We start from the raw sequence: 18,650 nt of genomic DNA, 5'->3' as shown, positions 1-18,650 counted from the left end.
AAGTGAGACTACTTTGCAGCCCATCACAGACTGTGAACTCAGCACTTTTGACTACGGGCCAGGCTTTCTGTATGTAGTCTTTGTGAAACCTACGATACACAAAAAGCAATTGATCGTCTATGTTTTAATGTTTTATAGTTGGGTCCTAAGCAATTGAGAGTTTTGATAAGTATATTGACCTGGGCCTGACAGAATCAATAAATGATGTTCGATTTTGACAATTTTTTCAGAATTGATGATTCATACGAAATAATTTCAACTCAGAGTTTAACAAAAAACCTTGTTAGTGTTTGAAAAGTTAAATAATGTTGACAAAAAGAAAAATGATGTTTGCCGAAAATCACTGTCGATATTGATATTCAGTTTATTTGTCATTTTTCGGCAGCTCTCTTTCATTCTTAGCCATTTTGGCTTTTTTATTTCACATACTATATCCACATTCTATTTTTTATGATAAAGAAAAGGGAGAAAAATATTGTAAAAGGATGGGTGTAAACGTTGTAAAAAATGGACGTGAAAGAAATGTTTTTTTTCAAGGTTTCATCTTTTTCAGTTTCGGGGCATATTTTTAGAAATAATAGTCTTGAAATTATTTTGATAATTTTAAAACTATATTCTTAGAAATATTTGATGGCAAGATTAAAAAAAACTCAAAAATTAAATAAAATTTCATATATTTTGTTCTTTTTAAAGTTAAAGATCATTGATAAAATTATCAAATGACAATACTTTCTTTTTAAAAAGCAGAAGCTAAATCACGGAAGTATTACATTAGTGCACACACGTAAAGTTTCTGCTGAAAATTTTGACAAGCATTTCGTAGATAAAAAAATTTAAGTCAACTTCTTGTTTTGGATCACCCAAGGTGAGCAGGGATTGTCTTCAAACAGTAAAATCATGCAAGTTTGATTATTTGTTCACCAAGAAAGAATTTAGCCTTAAATATGTTTTGAATTTTTTTATTTTTAATCCCTCCTGTGACATAACAAAAAATTAGCCCATATATATTAATTAGATACATTATTACTAAAAATTAAAAAAAAAAGAGCACTAAAATATATATTTTTAAAATATTACAAAAATATAAAGATAAAAAAAATACTAATCTAATAGCCTATGCCGACATTTGTTATTTGTATGGACTATCCTCGTGGTGAAACATGTACGTGTAAATGTAGAAGATATTTAGGATTTAAATACTAGAAAGTTTGGTATGCACAGTCAAAAATAATAACTAAAGTATGGTGAAGGATTAGTCGAGCACAGGTAGAATCTTCTATCTTACATGTCACAAATATAAGTTATCGTTAAATGAATACAATTCTTCTGTAATATTTTTAAAATCGGGTAACTTTTTGTCATAAAATGGAACTCCTTTTTTCTTAAATTATAATAACAAAAAAGAAAAGTAATAACTAAAGGAAGCACTCATGAGGAGCACTTAAAAAGGGTTCTAAAAGTGCGCGCAAATTAAGGAATTCCTTAGTATCCCCCAAAAGTGAAAGAAATGCCCTCTGCTTCAGCCTAAAGATTAAAATTTAGTGCATTGAAGGGGACCTCTCCGAAGCTTAAAGTTCGTAGTTCATAGTTCATAGCTCATGCTCAGTTCTCACATTCCCTTTTCTCCATTTCACGCATATTTAGGCTTCATATATCTTCCCTCAAACTGTTCTTTTATTTTTCACAAATTTGTGACAAGTCGTAACACAGTCCACCTTTTGTTGCACAGAATAATGGAGTGTCATTTCACAAATAGGAAAAAAAGCTATGAAACAAATATTTATTTGATTCAGATGTTAAAATATGAAACTATATAGGATAATATTTATCTGTTAAACTCAAAAAAATAGTTAGCATAAGATATTCGTTTAAGATAAGGATGTTGATGTGTTGAGATGCAAATTTTTTTACCTTACTCAACGCGGATACTGAGGTTAAAGCATGCACAAATAAATGCTTAAGGGGTAATGATCGTTTTCATATTAAGATTACGTGTGGGTCCAATTATTGAGTCTATGCAGCCACCCCTATTCAAGCTATGGTTGATAGGTGGAATTTTTTTTATCTCTATGAATAGAATGTAAAGATTTAAAAGTAAAGACAATTTCATTCTTTGATAAATTTTAAAATGAAATGTGTTGTATGTTTATCTATAATATTCGTTAAAAATGTTTATATGAAACAATATTATTTATGGAATAACTTGTAATTTACTCAAAAATAAAATTGATTGAATTTACACAATATAATTTTATTTCCATTATCTTCTATATTTTTACTTCATAAAATACATTTAAAGAAAAGGTATGGTACGGCTTACCCTCTTTATGGATTCGTGAGTGTAGTTATAGTCAATTACACTTAATTGGAGTAGACTTCTTTCCCGTTGTAACGATATTTTTCTTTGTATTCTTCCCTTTAAATAAATCTTATCTCGCATCTCATCAAAATGAATAAAAATAATTACATGCCATAAAATTAATAATATTTAAAAAATTCATCATATAAAATAATTATTAATAGCTTGCATGAAAAATAAATGAGTGTTTAGTTAACATAACTTTACAATAAATTAAAGATATAAAAAATTAATAATTAATACATTTGAAAATAATTTTTTATTTTTATAATTAAGACAAAAAAAATTTAACAGTTATTTCTTATAAATAAGACCAAAAGTAGTCTCAAATATTTCTTATAAATATCTTATAAATAATTAATTATTAAAAGTAACTTTAGCCTTTATAATTTTATTTTTGGATATTTAATTTTATAATTTTTAATTGTTAAAATTAAATTTTGTTTCATAAATAACGAGAATGTAACGAATTTATGACAGTGATACAACATTAACTTGTACAATTGATAGAAAATTGTTTAAATTAAAAAATGAACCTCAAAGTTAACACTCTAAAGCCGTTTTATTTTATTTAAATATTTCACATGTTTTAATGATATAGATGAATATTATATTACACTTATTTTATTTTTATTAAATATTAGACACAATTTGCTACAGAAAAATTAATTTTAATAATTAAAAAATTTATAAAATAAATATAAATAATTAAATATAAATAAATAAAATGTAAAATATTTGATTAAAATAAATGAAGTCCATATTTTACTGAATTAACATATATGTTTTTTTGTTTATTATTCTTATTCCGTTGTGCTTGTTAGAAAGGAGGCTCACGAGTCTCAGATCTGGATTCCAAACATCGCACATCAACTCAGCAACTTAAATTCGGTGCTGACAGAGTAGCGTTGATGATTTGACGCACCATCTTATGATTTGTTTGTTTCCACTTTCTATATTTTGCTCCTTTTCTTCAAAAAGATAAAGCACTTACACGTGGTTATAGGCTTATAGCCCCAACCCAGCATAAGCCAAACTTGATAACCAGGAAAGCATTTTCACTGTAAAGTCGTGGTACGTGTAAGCAAACTACGAATTTTCTCATTTTAAATTAATAAAAATGTTTTTTAGATATATATACATATATATATATTTATTTATATATATATATAATAAGACATATGCATAATTATACAAATATTACATTTTAGTTATTTAAATAGCAGAATTGTTAAATTAAAGAAAAAAAAAGTTTACTCTAATAATGTGAATCAATAAAAATATAAAAAAAATTAAATAAGGAGAGTGGATAATTTTAATTTTTATAGAAATTTTTTTTCCCCTCCACCAGAGTGAACCTGCTTGGAGCATTTTTAGATGTCATGAAACGAGTACTCCCTTAAGGATAAAAGAAAGAATGAGAGGGGGAGAGTGAGAATGCACCCAATGCACCCCTCTATATGTTGCCGTATATTTTAGTTTGTAAGGAGTAAAAATAAACTCTCTTTTAATTGACCACAAGTGAGGTACTCTCTCCCATGTCATAATCCTAACTTAGCACCATAACTTTGCACTTTGGAATTGCCTGTTTGGAATGGCCCCGTCATAATTCTACTTGCAACTTGCAAAACATTACTTTCCAGTTTGGAAGTACTCGTTTGGCAACTCGGAAGCAAACCCCCGACTAGCTATGAAGAGTTAGCCATATGGAAAATCCAGAAAAGGTTTTCATTCTCCTGGGTTTAATACTTCAGATAAAATTATATTATTCAAACATTTTTTTCTTATCACTTTCTTTTGTTTAACTTAAAAAGTTACAGACTAATAGTATACATATAACTTTGTCCTAAAAATAGAACGCAGATACAGTCAGATTACCGAACAAAATCTCACATGTGGCTTTGGATATGATTAGGAAAAAAAATTCCCCCCCATCCTAAAATTCTTAAAAGCATGATCAACCATTAATGCCCGAATAATGCCAAGTAATACTGAAGCACTTGCATGGCATTATCCTTTGTCTTGATATGCACAAAGTAACAGGCCCCGACCTTCTGCTTCTTTAACCTTATGTAAGAGACCTAACAGCTCATGCAAGCAAACAAACAAAGCTCGTATTACTAATTTTTCTTTTCACATTCCATTGATTAGACCCACCAACAGCAACTAGCATTAATTGGTCTTTGAACACAAATAAGCAGCTATTTTTAACTTCGATTTTAATTTTTTATTCTCTGCATACCTTTGGATGGATGTGATCATTTGCATACATGAATTTTGGGGTTTTCGAAAATTATAAGGGGAAGGAGTAAAAGGACAAAACAGAAGAAACAGGGCCTCACTGCCCAATCAACTCATGTGGGTTCTTTGCTATCACTATCCGTTCCTTTCTTACACAGAAAAGGGTCTAGGCTTCTGGTATTAGCATGTCGCTAATATCATTGCTTGGGTCATCTCCAATTCCATTTTCTCTTTTAAATTTCTAAAAAACAATTCTCTATTAATAATTTTGTTCCTCTATACACAATATTATATTTTTTAAAAATGAAGATTAAATTACAACTAAAATCTGGCATTCTCAAACCCATGCAAATCGCTAACTCTGTTCATAGACTTCCTCATTATAGCAACCTTAGCCAACCTCTCAGCGGCTCGCCAAGCCGAAGTAGGCGTGAGAGGCTCCAACTTCTCCTCGGCGCGGCTGTTTCTCTGCCTTTGTTGACCCTGCATCCGTTGCTGCCTTCGCCGCTGAAGCTCAGCCAGCTCAGCTTCAAGCCAGCGCAAATAATCCTCAGCCGGCGTGCCCGACTGCAAGAGAAGGGCTCGAGCCGACGAGAGCAAGTGATGAGCTCCAGAGAGATCGTTGTGTTCAACTAGCCGGCTTGACTCAGCTACGGCTCGAGCGGTGACGTGGAGGTTTCTCAAGCGTTCAATTTTGGGACACGAGGATCGTACGGTGTGGGGACGAGGAACGAGCATTGCCTGCTCAACGGGATTCAAAACCTCTCGAGTAAGGGGGTCCCGATAGGATGAACGTACTGTTAGAACGTGGTGGGACCCAGCGGATGCGGCGGGCACTTTCAGCTCCACGAGCAATTCCCGTTCTTCCTCGGCGTAAAGATCGCCGAGTCGGATCGAACCCGATCCCAGCGCAGCGGGTCGACCCGCTAACGAGTAAACAGCAGCGATATCCACGGGGCGCGACCGTGACACAACCCCTAACTGAATCCTAACGTCTTGAGCAACGACACTTAACAAACCACCCACGCATTTGGCAAGCGCGTCGTCGTCCGGGAGTGCGTGTTCGCTAGGAAAACGCACCGCGTGGACAGGGACTTCGAGGTGCGCGAGGCGCGTGGTGGACACCAGGGAGGCTTTCTGAACGCAAGCGGCGGCGCGTGAGTCGTGAATATCGGATAGAATTATAATGCTGGCGACGGCGTTCTTCACGCGGCGATCCTCGAGCACCTTTGCGGCCTTTTTCAGAGCGTCGTTCCTGACCGGAGCGCCTTCTCGGGATTGGTCAATCGGGGCCAGCGCGTCGACGATCCGACGCGCCGATCGCTGACCGCCGCCGGTCATCCGGCGTAGCGGAAGCAGTCTCTTGGATCCGGCGGAGAACGCAACGATGGAGAGACGATCAGTGGAGCCGAGGGAGGATATCACTTGACGCATGGAGTTCTTCATCAAGCGAAGCTTGTGGCCGGACATGGCTCCGCCGACGTTGAGCACGGCGACGAGGTCAATCGGAGCCCGACGCGCCGACGTCAGAGACTGCGGCGGCTTGAGCTTCAAAACAACGACGTAGGTCTCGTAATTCTTATTGGCGGCGACAATGGCAGCCTCCGGCAACAAAGACAACTCTAGGTTGCGCCTGATTATCGGCGAGGATGGTAAATTGTTAACAGGATTGACGTTGAAACCTTGGAACTCAGCGTTGTCTTCGTCTTCGTTTTCTGATTCGGGAATGGGATTGAAGCGGGAAAGGGAAGTTGGAGACATGAGAGGCTCGTCGTCGTTGTAGACCTTGAAGTTTCTCTTGTCTCTGTTATTGTCGTTGTGAATGGAAAGCACCGGAAGTTCCTTCCAGCTTGTGCTACACACGGGGCACACGAGGACTGGGTGCTTCTTCGCGTGTGTCGCTATGCAAGGGAAGTGGAAGGTGTGAGAGCACTCCGCTGTGAAAATTGCGGTTCCTTGTCCACTCTTCACGCTCTGCATACAGATTCCACATCGACTCTGCGCAAAAAGCAAACAATAAAATTCAATCATTGGTAAAAGGGAGAGAATGAGAAATATTTTGTTTGTTTATAGTTTCGTTGCTTACTTTGGATAAGCGCAGAGTGGCTTTGAGAAGCGAGAAGCTTGATGGTGACTTGGGTGAAGAGGGATTGGAGTTATGGAACAACCTTGGTGTTTTGGGGTTATTGCATTGGAGTTTTGGGCTGTTTGGGACTGAACAAGTGGTTCGGCACCGGAGGGATGACCCGGATACAGGCTGTGACTCGCACCGGGGCGTTGATGGGTTGGAGAAAAATCCAAACTTGGAAGTGATTTTGGGACTGTTATTGGTGTCGCAATGCTGTTGTTTCTCAGTTAATACTTTGGCCTCTCTGTCTTTGGGGATGGATGTGCAGAACGCTCTTCTCCACCCTGTAACCATTCTCACACTCTCAATGAATTTGGGTGATGGTTGGTTGTGATTGAAGGGGAGAAGAAGAGGTTTTGAGCATACGGAAGATGATTGATTAGAATGGAAAGAGAAGAAATGGATTAGATTCAGAGACCCTTTTCATGTTCCTCTTTTTCTTCTTTCTATTTCCATTCCCTACCATCTATTTATCTATGTCTTGACCTAGGTGTATTTTCTATATTTTTGTTTGGAGAGCCCCAAAAAGACCACCCCAATTGAAAAAGCTTTGGTTGTTGCTTCCAAATTGAACTCTCTCTTAAAGGGTGTGTATTAATAATATCATAACCACATTAAAACCTAGAAAGGCACAAGGTTTTCCCATAGTTGGGAATATTATTATCCGGGTAAAGTGAAAATGGATGCCTTGGGATTAACAAGGTAACTGGCAAGTGGAGGTTGCTAACTACAGTAACAAGTCAACGCCCTCCTTGGAATTGTGCATCACTGTCTCATTCCCACGTTACGGTCACCGACCCATGCAACAGTGCAAGAGACCCATCTCCATCTCTGCCTTTGCACGCACACAGGCTTCATTCATGGTTACTCTGATTCATCCCTTTCGCCTTAATCTTCGTCAGTTTTCCCTTTTTCCACAAACAAAAAATCCCCGTTCACCATATTCATTCGCTACATTTCTCCTTTTATTTTTTTTTAACCTGCATAATTTATTGGTTGTGCATGTCATGAATTACTTACTGACGAATTTCAATGAGCTGTATGTATGTACTGTGATTCAGCATTGAGTAGCTGAGCCATCTTTGATACCTATGATCTGGTTCGTTCGTAGTAGTGGGCTCCATTTCGTTGGCCATTGATATTAATGGTGTGGGAAATTGTGATGTTCAGGACAAAGACCGGTCCTTCTCCAGCCAAGGTTGAATTCGTCATTTCATTTCTGCACCTCATTAATTACCATCACAATAATTATATTAATTTGTGTTCTTTGTCATTGAATTGAATAGAATAGAATAACGGCCATTGGTTGGGTATATGATTTTTTGTCTTTTTTAATTCGCATCGATCCCAATGGAATGCCCAACCCAAACACTGTAGTAATTGACCCACCACCAACGTTATTAACCTCCTCCAATATATATATAAAAAAGCAATTTAAAAATATTAATTAAAAGATTAATAAATATAATAATTTTTATAAATGTATTGAATTAAATAATAATTTTTATTTTTTAATCAATAATTGTTTATCAACATTAAAAAAACTACCCGCTTTATCGTTTTAACATCAACGTTAATGAATCATTCATTAAGATAACTAGCAACTTATTGCCGCTTATGGCCCAAGAGTTACTTCAGAAACGTTATTGCTGAAATTTGCCAATTGGGACATATCCTAATGATACACCATAACTTTAGTCATATTCTTGGCACCTCTTCGTTTATTGAGACTCATGCATAAGATCAATCTGTCTTTCAAAGGAGTAAATACAAGCTGCCAAAACAAAGGGCAGTTGATTGTAAGTGAGGTCAAGATCGTCAAGCAATAATTTTAAATTCCATTGATGCTAGTATTTGGCACTGATCTAAACAGAACGTGTGATTCGACCTGATATGAAACTGGATATTAGAAATTGGTTGAGTTTAACATATTCTTAAAACTTAATTTTAAAAAAATACTTATTAATTTTTTTTTTCAGAAAATGTTTGTTTAATAATTTTATAAAAAAAATCTAACATAACCGCTTCAGACCTCAAAAAACCTCCTCTATCCAAACCCCTGTCAACTCTTGATTAAAGTCTCATTTCTTAAGTTTTCTCTATAGCTATTATTCTTTTAGACAATTCCGGAAAAATAGTAAATAAGTTAATTGAACGTTGAAAAAAATTAGAAGTTAACAAATTATTTTACTGAATTGATTGGGATTTTATAAAAATAAAATAAAATTCCAATATTTATTTATGCTAAAGAAATATTGGATGAGAAAAATAGTTGAAAAAAAGAAAGCCCTGAGCTGATAATGTTGACATTTCACTATCACGGTACTCTTGAAGTTGGAAAGGTTCAGGTGTTTAACACATTTTAAGGAAATGCAGAGTTGCTTATTATGCTCATAAAAGGCCAGGTCTATGAGGCCTTGTGGTGTAAATTTTACTCAAATTTCCCTGTAAAGTTCCCATCATTATCGCAAAGCTTTTTAATTAAATTTAAGTCCTTTCTCTATCCCCATCTTTACCTTCTACATGATGTCTGATCTAAATGGTATAGGCATGGCTAGTTGTAGGCACACATACATGAGTTGGCTCACCCCCTCCATTCTCTGTTTTGCCTCTGTAAGCTATTACATCGGTGTTCGTATCTTTCCAACAGTTAAATGTAAATAGAACGATTTGATTGATAATTGATCCGTGTCAAATGTCAATGGTACGATTCATTGCATTATTCATGTGGTAGTGTCTATTTACATTTCTATAACTTCCTTTATTATTATTTTTTTTTATATTTAAAAGTTTTTATTATTAAAAGGAAGGAGAATAAAAAAGTGAGATCCATTAATTTTTGTTTTTCTCCCAAAAATAAAGATAAACGAAGAGAAAGCGAGGGCTAGGATGAGAGTGGGAGCTAGGGTGGTGTTTTTTATATTAATCAACATTTTATATAATATAAAAAATACTTTATTGATAAAAGTATTATAGTAAAAACGTATTTAATTTAAATATATTATTATTATAAAATTATTTTATATAATTCTTTTCATTTACACAAATAAAAAAAATTCTTATCCATATGAATAATTGTTTTTATATATTTCTGTCATTTCTTTTGTCCGTTTCATTCTTCGTCTAAACGAAGTGTTGAAATGACATTAGGCACTTTTACATTTAATACGATCGAGTCCTTTTTATTACAAATAAGAAGTCCATAAAACGTATAAGGGATCTTTCTCTCTCAACGGGCCTTTTAAGGGCACATAATTTGGTTATTATGTATAACTTTATGACATTGATTTAAACATATTTAATTATAAATTTTTATATAAATAAAAATTATTAATTTTTTTAACAATTAATATAAAAATTATATTTGTGATATGTTTAAATTAATTGGTAATGTAGAAGCTTTTTATATTAATTGTATATGAAAATTAAATTTTAACCCTTTTTTTATATTAGAGATAAAAAAAATTCGACATTGATGTTCTTTAAATAGTGATTGACAATGATTTTTTATTGTAAATGAGTTTTAATAATAAGTGTTTTTGCAAAAAATATTTTAACATTCAAGAAAAAATTTATTAAATTTATAATAGAATATGATAGAATGCGTGTATGAGTTACAAAAATTTATTTAGTAACTATGGAATGTTTATGCATTTTGTCATTTTGCACACTTATAAGTGTGTTCGTTAGAATAAGTATGTGTCCTCTTCTTATACGATATTATATAACGAGCTAATAAAGTTATAATTTATGATTTAGAATTTAAGGTTAGATGTATATAAATGTGATATTATGATTTAATTATATATTAGTTAAACCATCTAAGAGTGTGTAACAACTCATGCTAAGGTTTATCTAAAATTCACCACAATGTTTATAACTTAATTACGATGAACTTGAGTTTGTTACAGTAATATTTTAGTTGTTGGACTTTATTTATATATTTGATTTTAGATCACTTGCTATTTTATATATAAAAAGTTATATGTATAACATTATTTTTTAACAAGTCATTTCTTTTTAGTATTGGAGATCAATTTTTACAAGCATGTTGAACTGCTTTTCAAGTTACAAATTGGTTAGATAAAAAAAAAATTGGTAAATTATGTTGGCTTAAGAATTTAGGGTTTATCATCAAAATTGCCTCTAAAACTACCAAATCATCCCAAGTACACCTTTGCCACAATCAATGCCATGGCAACACCTCAAAATTAAAAAGCCCCCCAAAATCTGTGTCATTTGCATTAGTTGATCTCATTGTGGAATTGAAAATCCTCATCCTCGGTGCTAGCTTTGGAGGGTTCATTCCTACATCTTATGTCTGCAGCGAAGTCAATAGCAAAATTATACGTATCAAAATATAGTATTTTTGAAAATGTCACAGAAATATAATATTAAAAAATCATCAATAACAATTTTTAATATAAATACTTACATAACAATGGAAAGTCATACATTTTCAAAATTAACAATGGTAATTTTTTTAAAAAATTGTAAAAGTTAAAATTTATCAATGATGACTTTTTTTTTATTTTGGCGATTTTTGTCGGTAATACAAATAGTACACATCCCTACTTCTTTCAATATCCAAACTCGCATTTTAAAGTTGGTTAAAAGATATATTCTTAATAACTTTAGTTTTCAATTAGTGTTAGCTTTCGTTGATCTAAGATTCGAAACATAAAAAATATAAAGATCTAACTATTTACATTTTATTTAGTTAAATATTACCATGTCATTAGTTAAAAACATGTTTTAACATTTTAGTATTTTTTATTTAAATTCCTCCAAATGAATTTTTTATTTTGAGTATTATTTTTAGTTATTTTAACTCGTGTGACTCAATTAAAAATTAATGTTTAACAGTATTTTAATAGGTTAAATTAACAGTAAATTAAAAAAAAACACTTTATAAGAAAGTAGGAAACAAAATAAAAATATATTTAAGACTTAGTTAAATAATTTTAAAATGAATAAAATGACTTATTTGTCCGAAGTCCCGTTTCTTCCAAACTTTGTGTGTATGATTCCCGAGAGATTGAAGACGAAGCCGCAAACTTTACTATCAGGTTCTACTCCATTTCACTTTTGTTGACGGTGACGCCTCTTACTCTACCTCAAACATTCATCGGGTTCGTGATGGGAGCAACGTTCATCATGTTCATAAGGACTCAACTATTTTAATACCTGTGTCTAAGTGTATTTAAAACGAATACAAATATTTTTTAATTTTTAAAATAATAAAATGGAGAAAACTGAATGCCTCACTGCTACAAGCTAAGTCCCTTAATAATTGGTATTTGTCCTTTTTCTGTGGCCTGAAATTGTCCTCGTAAATGAAATATTGATTTTATTATTTGGTTCTCTAAAATGGAGAAACAAATGGAATCTTATGGAGTAGAATTTTCTTAAAATAGAAAAATGTTCAATCAACCAATGAATTATTTTGCTGTTATCCATTTCACTGCTTCTTGATTTGTAGGTCTCTCCCAATGAATGCATGTAACAGAGTGCGTTAATCTTATTTTTAAATAATTAAACTCAATCTTAAAAAAAGTTTATTAAATTATTCAAGTTATTGTAGAAGCTGAATGCATTTGACATTTGACGCTGGATAGTCTCAAAATGTGTTTTACTTTTGCAAATATCGAAGTGAGGTAAGGCAGAGGCACACTGCACCACTTGCCATATGGCACCAGGGATTTGACGCCGTTAGTGCAGCCTCGTGTACGTACCATTGGGAAATGCACAGATAAAGGACGGTGTCAGTTAGTCAACTCTCCCGTTGTTTAGCGAACTCAGCTGTCAAAGTTATGCTCCGTACGTTTATCACATCAACCTTTCAGATAATTGGAAAATGATTGTTTCATGTCTTATTTTAAAGGATAAAATGTCAAGCAAGATAAAATTAAAAAGTAATAATAAATATAAAAACCATAAATACAAAGCTGTAAATATTTATGTTTAAGGTTGTTTTCTTGAATAAACGTGTATTTTTTAAAAATTATTTAGGATTTTGAAAAAAATATAAAAGATTATTAATCTTGAAAATATAATTTTAACATATTTTAGATGTAAGATTTAATAAATGTTGCGTATTACATTTTATTTGCAAATATTCTTTCGCTGATAGTTAATAATTATTTCTTTTGACTCGAGGTATAAAATTTTCTATATTCATAAACATAATTACCTACTAACATTATCAAGCTTGGTTACTTTACTAATACTTTTATTTTAATCAGCGGGATATTTTATTTGTATATATAAAGAAAGATAAAAGAAAACATATGCAATGAGAATATTTTATAGTAATTTTTTATCCTAAAAATAATATTCAATATTATCAATATATTAAATTTTGTAAAATTCTATAATTTGTTATAAAATCTTATTATATGTAAGTTTTTATTACGTGTTAAATTGTTTTTTATAATAATTAACTATATCACTTAAGTAACACATAACACAAATATTTCTATAATTATATTCATTTGTTATAAAAACTTTAATTAAAATATATTAATAATATAAAAATTTATATTATCATTCATTTATAAATTGTTAAATTAAGAAAAGATATTAAATTTTATAAAATTTATAGGTCATACTTACTTATCTTATAATTAATTAATAAAAAATTAAATCTAACAGTATATTAAAATTATTTTTTAGATATACGCATGTATAATGTTAATATGATGACATACTCAGATACTCTTACTTTAAATAAAATAAAATAACATAAAATACTCTAATAAACTACAGTTTTAAAAAATATAACTTGTAGTTTTGAGCTTTTATTTAGGGGAAATAAGTTAGATACAATACGTCAATTAAATTTTGTTATTCTGTAATTAAAAATTAAAAATTACCATAATTTATACCAACTTTTGATCATTGATTAAAAGAAGAAAAAAAAAACATCATCTTAAATGGACAGAGCCTTACGTATCATAGTTGACCTTACCACAATTATTCTTATATAGGGTCATTTCCCATCACCCTAGTAACTTACCTACTACGAATAATGCGATGATTCATAAAATTATAGCTTTTACTTAAAGAAAATTGATTTAAGTATTATGGGCATAATTTTTATCATGTTTTCTTTCCGGCTTTACTTTAGTTTGCATGTTGTGATAAATTTTCATATGAAAGACACACCAACCTCCTGTATATATAAAACATTCTACAACGTTTTTACAAAACACAACGCCCTATCCTTAAAACCTAGTATTTGGAGTAATTAATTTTTTAACTCACATACTCAAAGTCACACAGTAAATAAGCTCCGATTGATAATGGTAGCAAAATGTTATGAAAATAGTAGATAAGTGATGGTTGATTAAATTTTCTTTTGCGAATAGTTTAACTCTAATAATAACGTTACTGTTTAAAATTAGCCGGAGCAAAGAACACACTTTGTTTTGCCTGCATGAAGATTATTTAACATCGTATTTTATATGTTGTAAGTTATAGTATGGAACAAAAGGACACATACTGCGATCAAGAAAGGTACAAAAAATAGCAAAAGAAAAGGAATGGAAAAGTTGTTGTCATTAATTTGGGTACAAAGACGTGGACTACCAAAAGCTCCATTAGATTATGATTCTCCATAACCTAAATCTGTATACATATGTTTCACACCTTCACCAACTCACCTCTTAGGTTTATTTGCACATACAAAGTCACCACCTAAGCCCCTCAACCTATGTACAATTTTCTTCTTTCATCTCTAAATTTGCTATGATTCCTATCCCTGGGGCAAACGCTTTTTCAAACAATCTACTATTTTCATTACACCTTCCACCATAGGGATGGCAATGAGTAAAGTATTCGATGGGCACCCACAAAATTTACCTACAATAGGTAGGGTATTTACCCGCTATACGGGTACGGGTATGGGTGTGGGTAAAAATCCGCAAATTTTAATGGGGATGGGTGCGGGTATGAGTATCTAAGTACCCACCCTGCCCCATACCCGCATATATATATATATATATATATATATATATATATATATATACTTGAACTTTATTCTACAATTATGAATTGAATTTTTGTATTATTATATTACTTATGTGAAATTATATAAGATTAATATAAAAATATATTTAATAATAAAGTAAACCAAAAAATTTATTTTGGTTTATATTTTTAATAGAAAAATTTATTTACTATTTTATATCATTTAATTAGGCTAACACAATTTAATTATTACATAGTTAATATGAGATTGACTTTTTTTAAAAATATTATTTATATATGACACACATAAAATATTTTTTACACAAATATTTTTGTTAATAAAATCATATTGATGTTTAAATCATAAAGTGGATGATAAATAATAAATATATTATAAATATTTTATAAATTTTACAATCACCTACTATTACCGTAAACTTATTATTTATTAATAATATTTAAATTTTATTTTTATATTTTAATTTAAAATAATATTTTTCTATGTAACATATGTATTACAAGTACAACTATAATTTATTGAATCTAAATAATATTATTCTTACTATTTATTCACATTCAAAGAAGTTTTTGAAAAAATATAAATATAAAAAATTATTGTTAATTTTTATTTATTAATTTTTTTAATATACACGTATATTTCTTTATTATAAAATTTTATTGTAACTATTTATCTTTTATTTAAATTCTTTTTTTTAAATTTATATACATTATAAATATTTAATTCACTAAAATAATTTTTCAAAAATTTATATTTTTGATAAAATACTTTCGTATAGTATATGAGTTAAAAAAATACTAGTATTAATATATATATATATATATATATATATATATATTAATTATATTATATTATTTTAATTAAATCTATTATTTTTCTTACAATTTCAAATTCAAAAGTTAAAAAAAATATTTTATGTATCAACTTTCTGTTGTTAGTATTGAACTTCTCTACTATAACTCTATTCTCATTCTCAATGTCTGTCTCACTAAAACTTAATAACTATGAAATGTTATTCATTAGAGTTAGTTGTTAATGCCGTCACAAGAGGTTACTAAGTGATCCCACACGAAGGGACAACCATTATACAGATTTATTTCGTTGTCGTTCTGACATTACCAATCAATCAAATCTCACACAAGATAGGATTATCACTGACAAATAATTTGTGTGTTTAGTTTTACTTATTATTTCTAAGAATTTTAGTTTAGAAAATTATTATATTAAGATACATTTAACATTTATGATCTTTGAATATTTGTTTTTTATCTATATTTGTACCTTGTTCGACAACTACATATTGAATTTTTGTATTATTATGCTATTTATGTGAAATTATATAAACATATTTTTCTTTATAAATATTTTTTTCTCAAACAAGCGCGGGTAATGGGTACAAGACGCGTATGTGGGTACCCAGAGGGTACGGGTACGGGAATTAATGTTCATACCCACGCGGGTATGGGGCCGGGTACGGGTATTTTTTTAAAACGCGGGTATGGGGATGGATACTGTAGTACCCTACCCATTGCCAATCATATTCCACCATCAATTTTGCCTAATATCATGATGTAAATATTAAAACATTCTCCATTATCAAAAATATTGAGAAAAACAATTTCTGTCACTAATTTTTGTCTCTAATACATAAAATACAACTTTCCCTTTATTCATTAAATCCTGTCTTCAATAAAAATTTTGTCTCTATTTCTGTTTCTAATAAAGACAAAAATATTTTTGTTAGTATTTCAACTTTTTCCAGTAATGCGATGATCTAAAACGAGATTATGCTTACTCCAATTACAAGATGCAAATAAGATGATTAAATTAGAATTTATATGTCTTAAAAATAAAAGAAAATAAGTAGTTATTTAATCTCTTTAGAATTATTAATTAATTAATTTTAAGTTTATTTAGCCTAAGAAAGAAGGCAATTTAGGTCATTATACTTATGATTAAATCGTAATATTTCAAGAGTTAAATGAATATTAAGATACGATTCCTTCTTCTATTTGTGAGCATTGGTTTAATACCTTTTAATTAGTTTAAACCCTTCAAGTTTTTAGGATTTTATAAGTGTGTATTTGTACTATTTATTTAATTTACTTCATTCAGAACCGTGTGGTCTAGTATCCAAAGGATGAAGTGAACTTCAGAAAGAATTTCAAGTAAAGGGTTCAAATGCTTATCTAAGATGAACAAAACAAAGATCAAAGCCTTCATTGGATTTGCAAAGAAAGGCCTCTATTGCAATCAAGAATAGGACTTTTAAGGGAGGTGAACCTTTTCACCATTGAAGTCCAACATTAACTACTGAATATTTTTTTGACTAATATGTTCAAAGTTATTTTATATCATTATCAAGTTACATGTTTAATCATTATTCATGTCTATCATATTTTACAAGCAAGAGAACTTGAAAAAGACGTCTACATGGATAACAATTGGCTTGTTTGTAAATTCACGCCCCCTTGTAATTAATTTTCCTTTAAACTCGCATATATTGCACGTTTAGCGACGTTATTATTTTCTTGTAACATGTAACCTTCTCATAAAAATGTGCATTTCAGAACGGGAAATTTGTATTTTTAGGAGGGAAACTAAGAATTTAACTTTGAAAATTCACGTAAGATAAAATAGTCAATTATTTTATCTCTCAGCTCAATTTCATTACGCCTCTTCTCTATGTGTGATAATTATCAAGATCAAAATTTCAAATTTAATATGTCAAAATAAAATTTCATTGCAACTTAGTTAGAAATCCTTAATAAATCCGATGTGTATCTTCATACAAGATTAGAAGGCATAGAAACTTATTAAATTGGTATGACATTTTGTGGGCGCGTTCTTTAAGCAAACTATCGTAAGCAAAATCATATTATAATGTTGATGCATTATATATGCTCACTCCTTCATGACAGATTCACACAGATCTTTCTTTGACTTCACCATATACTTTCAATTCTTAAAACTTTTTTTTTGTTGTTGTTGAAACTGTTGCCGCTCAACATTAAATCCTATGATTTTTTATATGTGACCACTAAACCGACCTCCATCTTCTTTTTGACTTCATATTGAATACTTTGTTGTTTTCAAACTTGGATGCCGGGTTTTGATTTAAAATCTGAATTAAAAGTATAAAGTTAAATTGAAATTTAAGTAGTCGACGCTTTAAACTTGTTTTTTTTTTTTAATTTTCTGTTAGATAAATAAAAAAGAACATGATAAATAAATAATGAGTATTATCTTAAAGGCTTAAAATAATATAATAAATAAAATAAGAGAAACGGAGCGAACAATCAATACATAGCTTAATCAATTAAAATGTAATATGATATTTTTTTAAGAATCATGCGTCACGCTTTAAAACCAAGAAAAGAAATAAAATAAAAAGATTTCAAATTCCAATGTACCTGACTTGATAATAACACATGGTAGCGATTTGGATGGCTCCTCAATCATAATGGTAATGTGGCAGCGAGAGCACAGAGGTGGCTATACCAATTTTAAACATTTTAATTCCCCATAGTCCTTAAACATAACAGAGTATGCCATTTTTTAAAAATACTTTTATATGTTAAAAGAAATGACTATCCCCGAGAAATTTGGACAGCCCCATATGGATCCTACTGACCCACAAGGGCTTGGAATTTTATTTTGAGAAGACCAAGATTTTCTTTTAAATTTCAAGTTGAGTGCAGCTTATGGCATTCAAACTTTGCATGATTTCAACAAACACCTCTGCCATCAAATTAAGTAGCATTGAGAGAGGATCAGGCATTTTGCTACCCCTTGTTTAATTTTAAGAGACAATTGGGAACCACAAAATCTACGTGCTTTTATTTACTCCACAAAAATCTTTGTATATTTAATACATCTGTATTTATATAAAGTTGATTAATTTACAGTCCCAATTTTGTTACGACTAGTAT

The 18,650-nt window shown here is 30.7% G+C and overlaps 1 protein-coding gene across 2 annotated transcripts; it reads right to left on the bottom strand.

Moving 5' to 3' along the window:
• Nucleotides 1–4,858: 4,858 nt before the first annotated feature.
• LOC113869645 (E3 ubiquitin-protein ligase WAVH1-like) lies at nucleotides 4,859–7,265 on the bottom strand. 2 transcript variants are annotated; one of them, XM_027506078.1, is made up of 2 exons: nucleotides 6,687–7,265; nucleotides 4,859–6,598 (listed from the first exon to the last, which is right to left on the bottom strand). In XM_027506078.1, the coding sequence occupies exons 1-2, from the start codon at nucleotides 7,020–7,022 to the stop codon at nucleotides 4,922–4,924; spliced, it is 2,013 nt and encodes a 670-aa protein (XP_027361879.1). In that variant the 5' UTR covers nucleotides 7,023–7,265; the 3' UTR covers nucleotides 4,859–4,921. The 2 variants fall into 2 exon arrangements, with proteins under 2 accessions (XP_027361879.1, XP_027361880.1); XM_027506079.1 differs by having other exon boundaries at nucleotides 4,922–6,606; nucleotides 6,680–7,204.
• Nucleotides 7,266–18,650: the final 11,385 nt, after the last annotated feature.

Source organism: Abrus precatorius, unplaced genomic scaffold (genome assembly GCF_003935025.1).
Source record: "Abrus precatorius isolate BTA unplaced genomic scaffold, Abrus_2018 Scaffold6, whole genome shotgun sequence".
Taxonomy (NCBI): Eukaryota; Viridiplantae; Streptophyta; class Magnoliopsida; order Fabales; family Fabaceae; genus Abrus; species Abrus precatorius.
The sequence above is the reverse complement of the archived record's forward strand: the minus strand, read 5'-3'. Positions and strand labels throughout refer to the sequence as shown.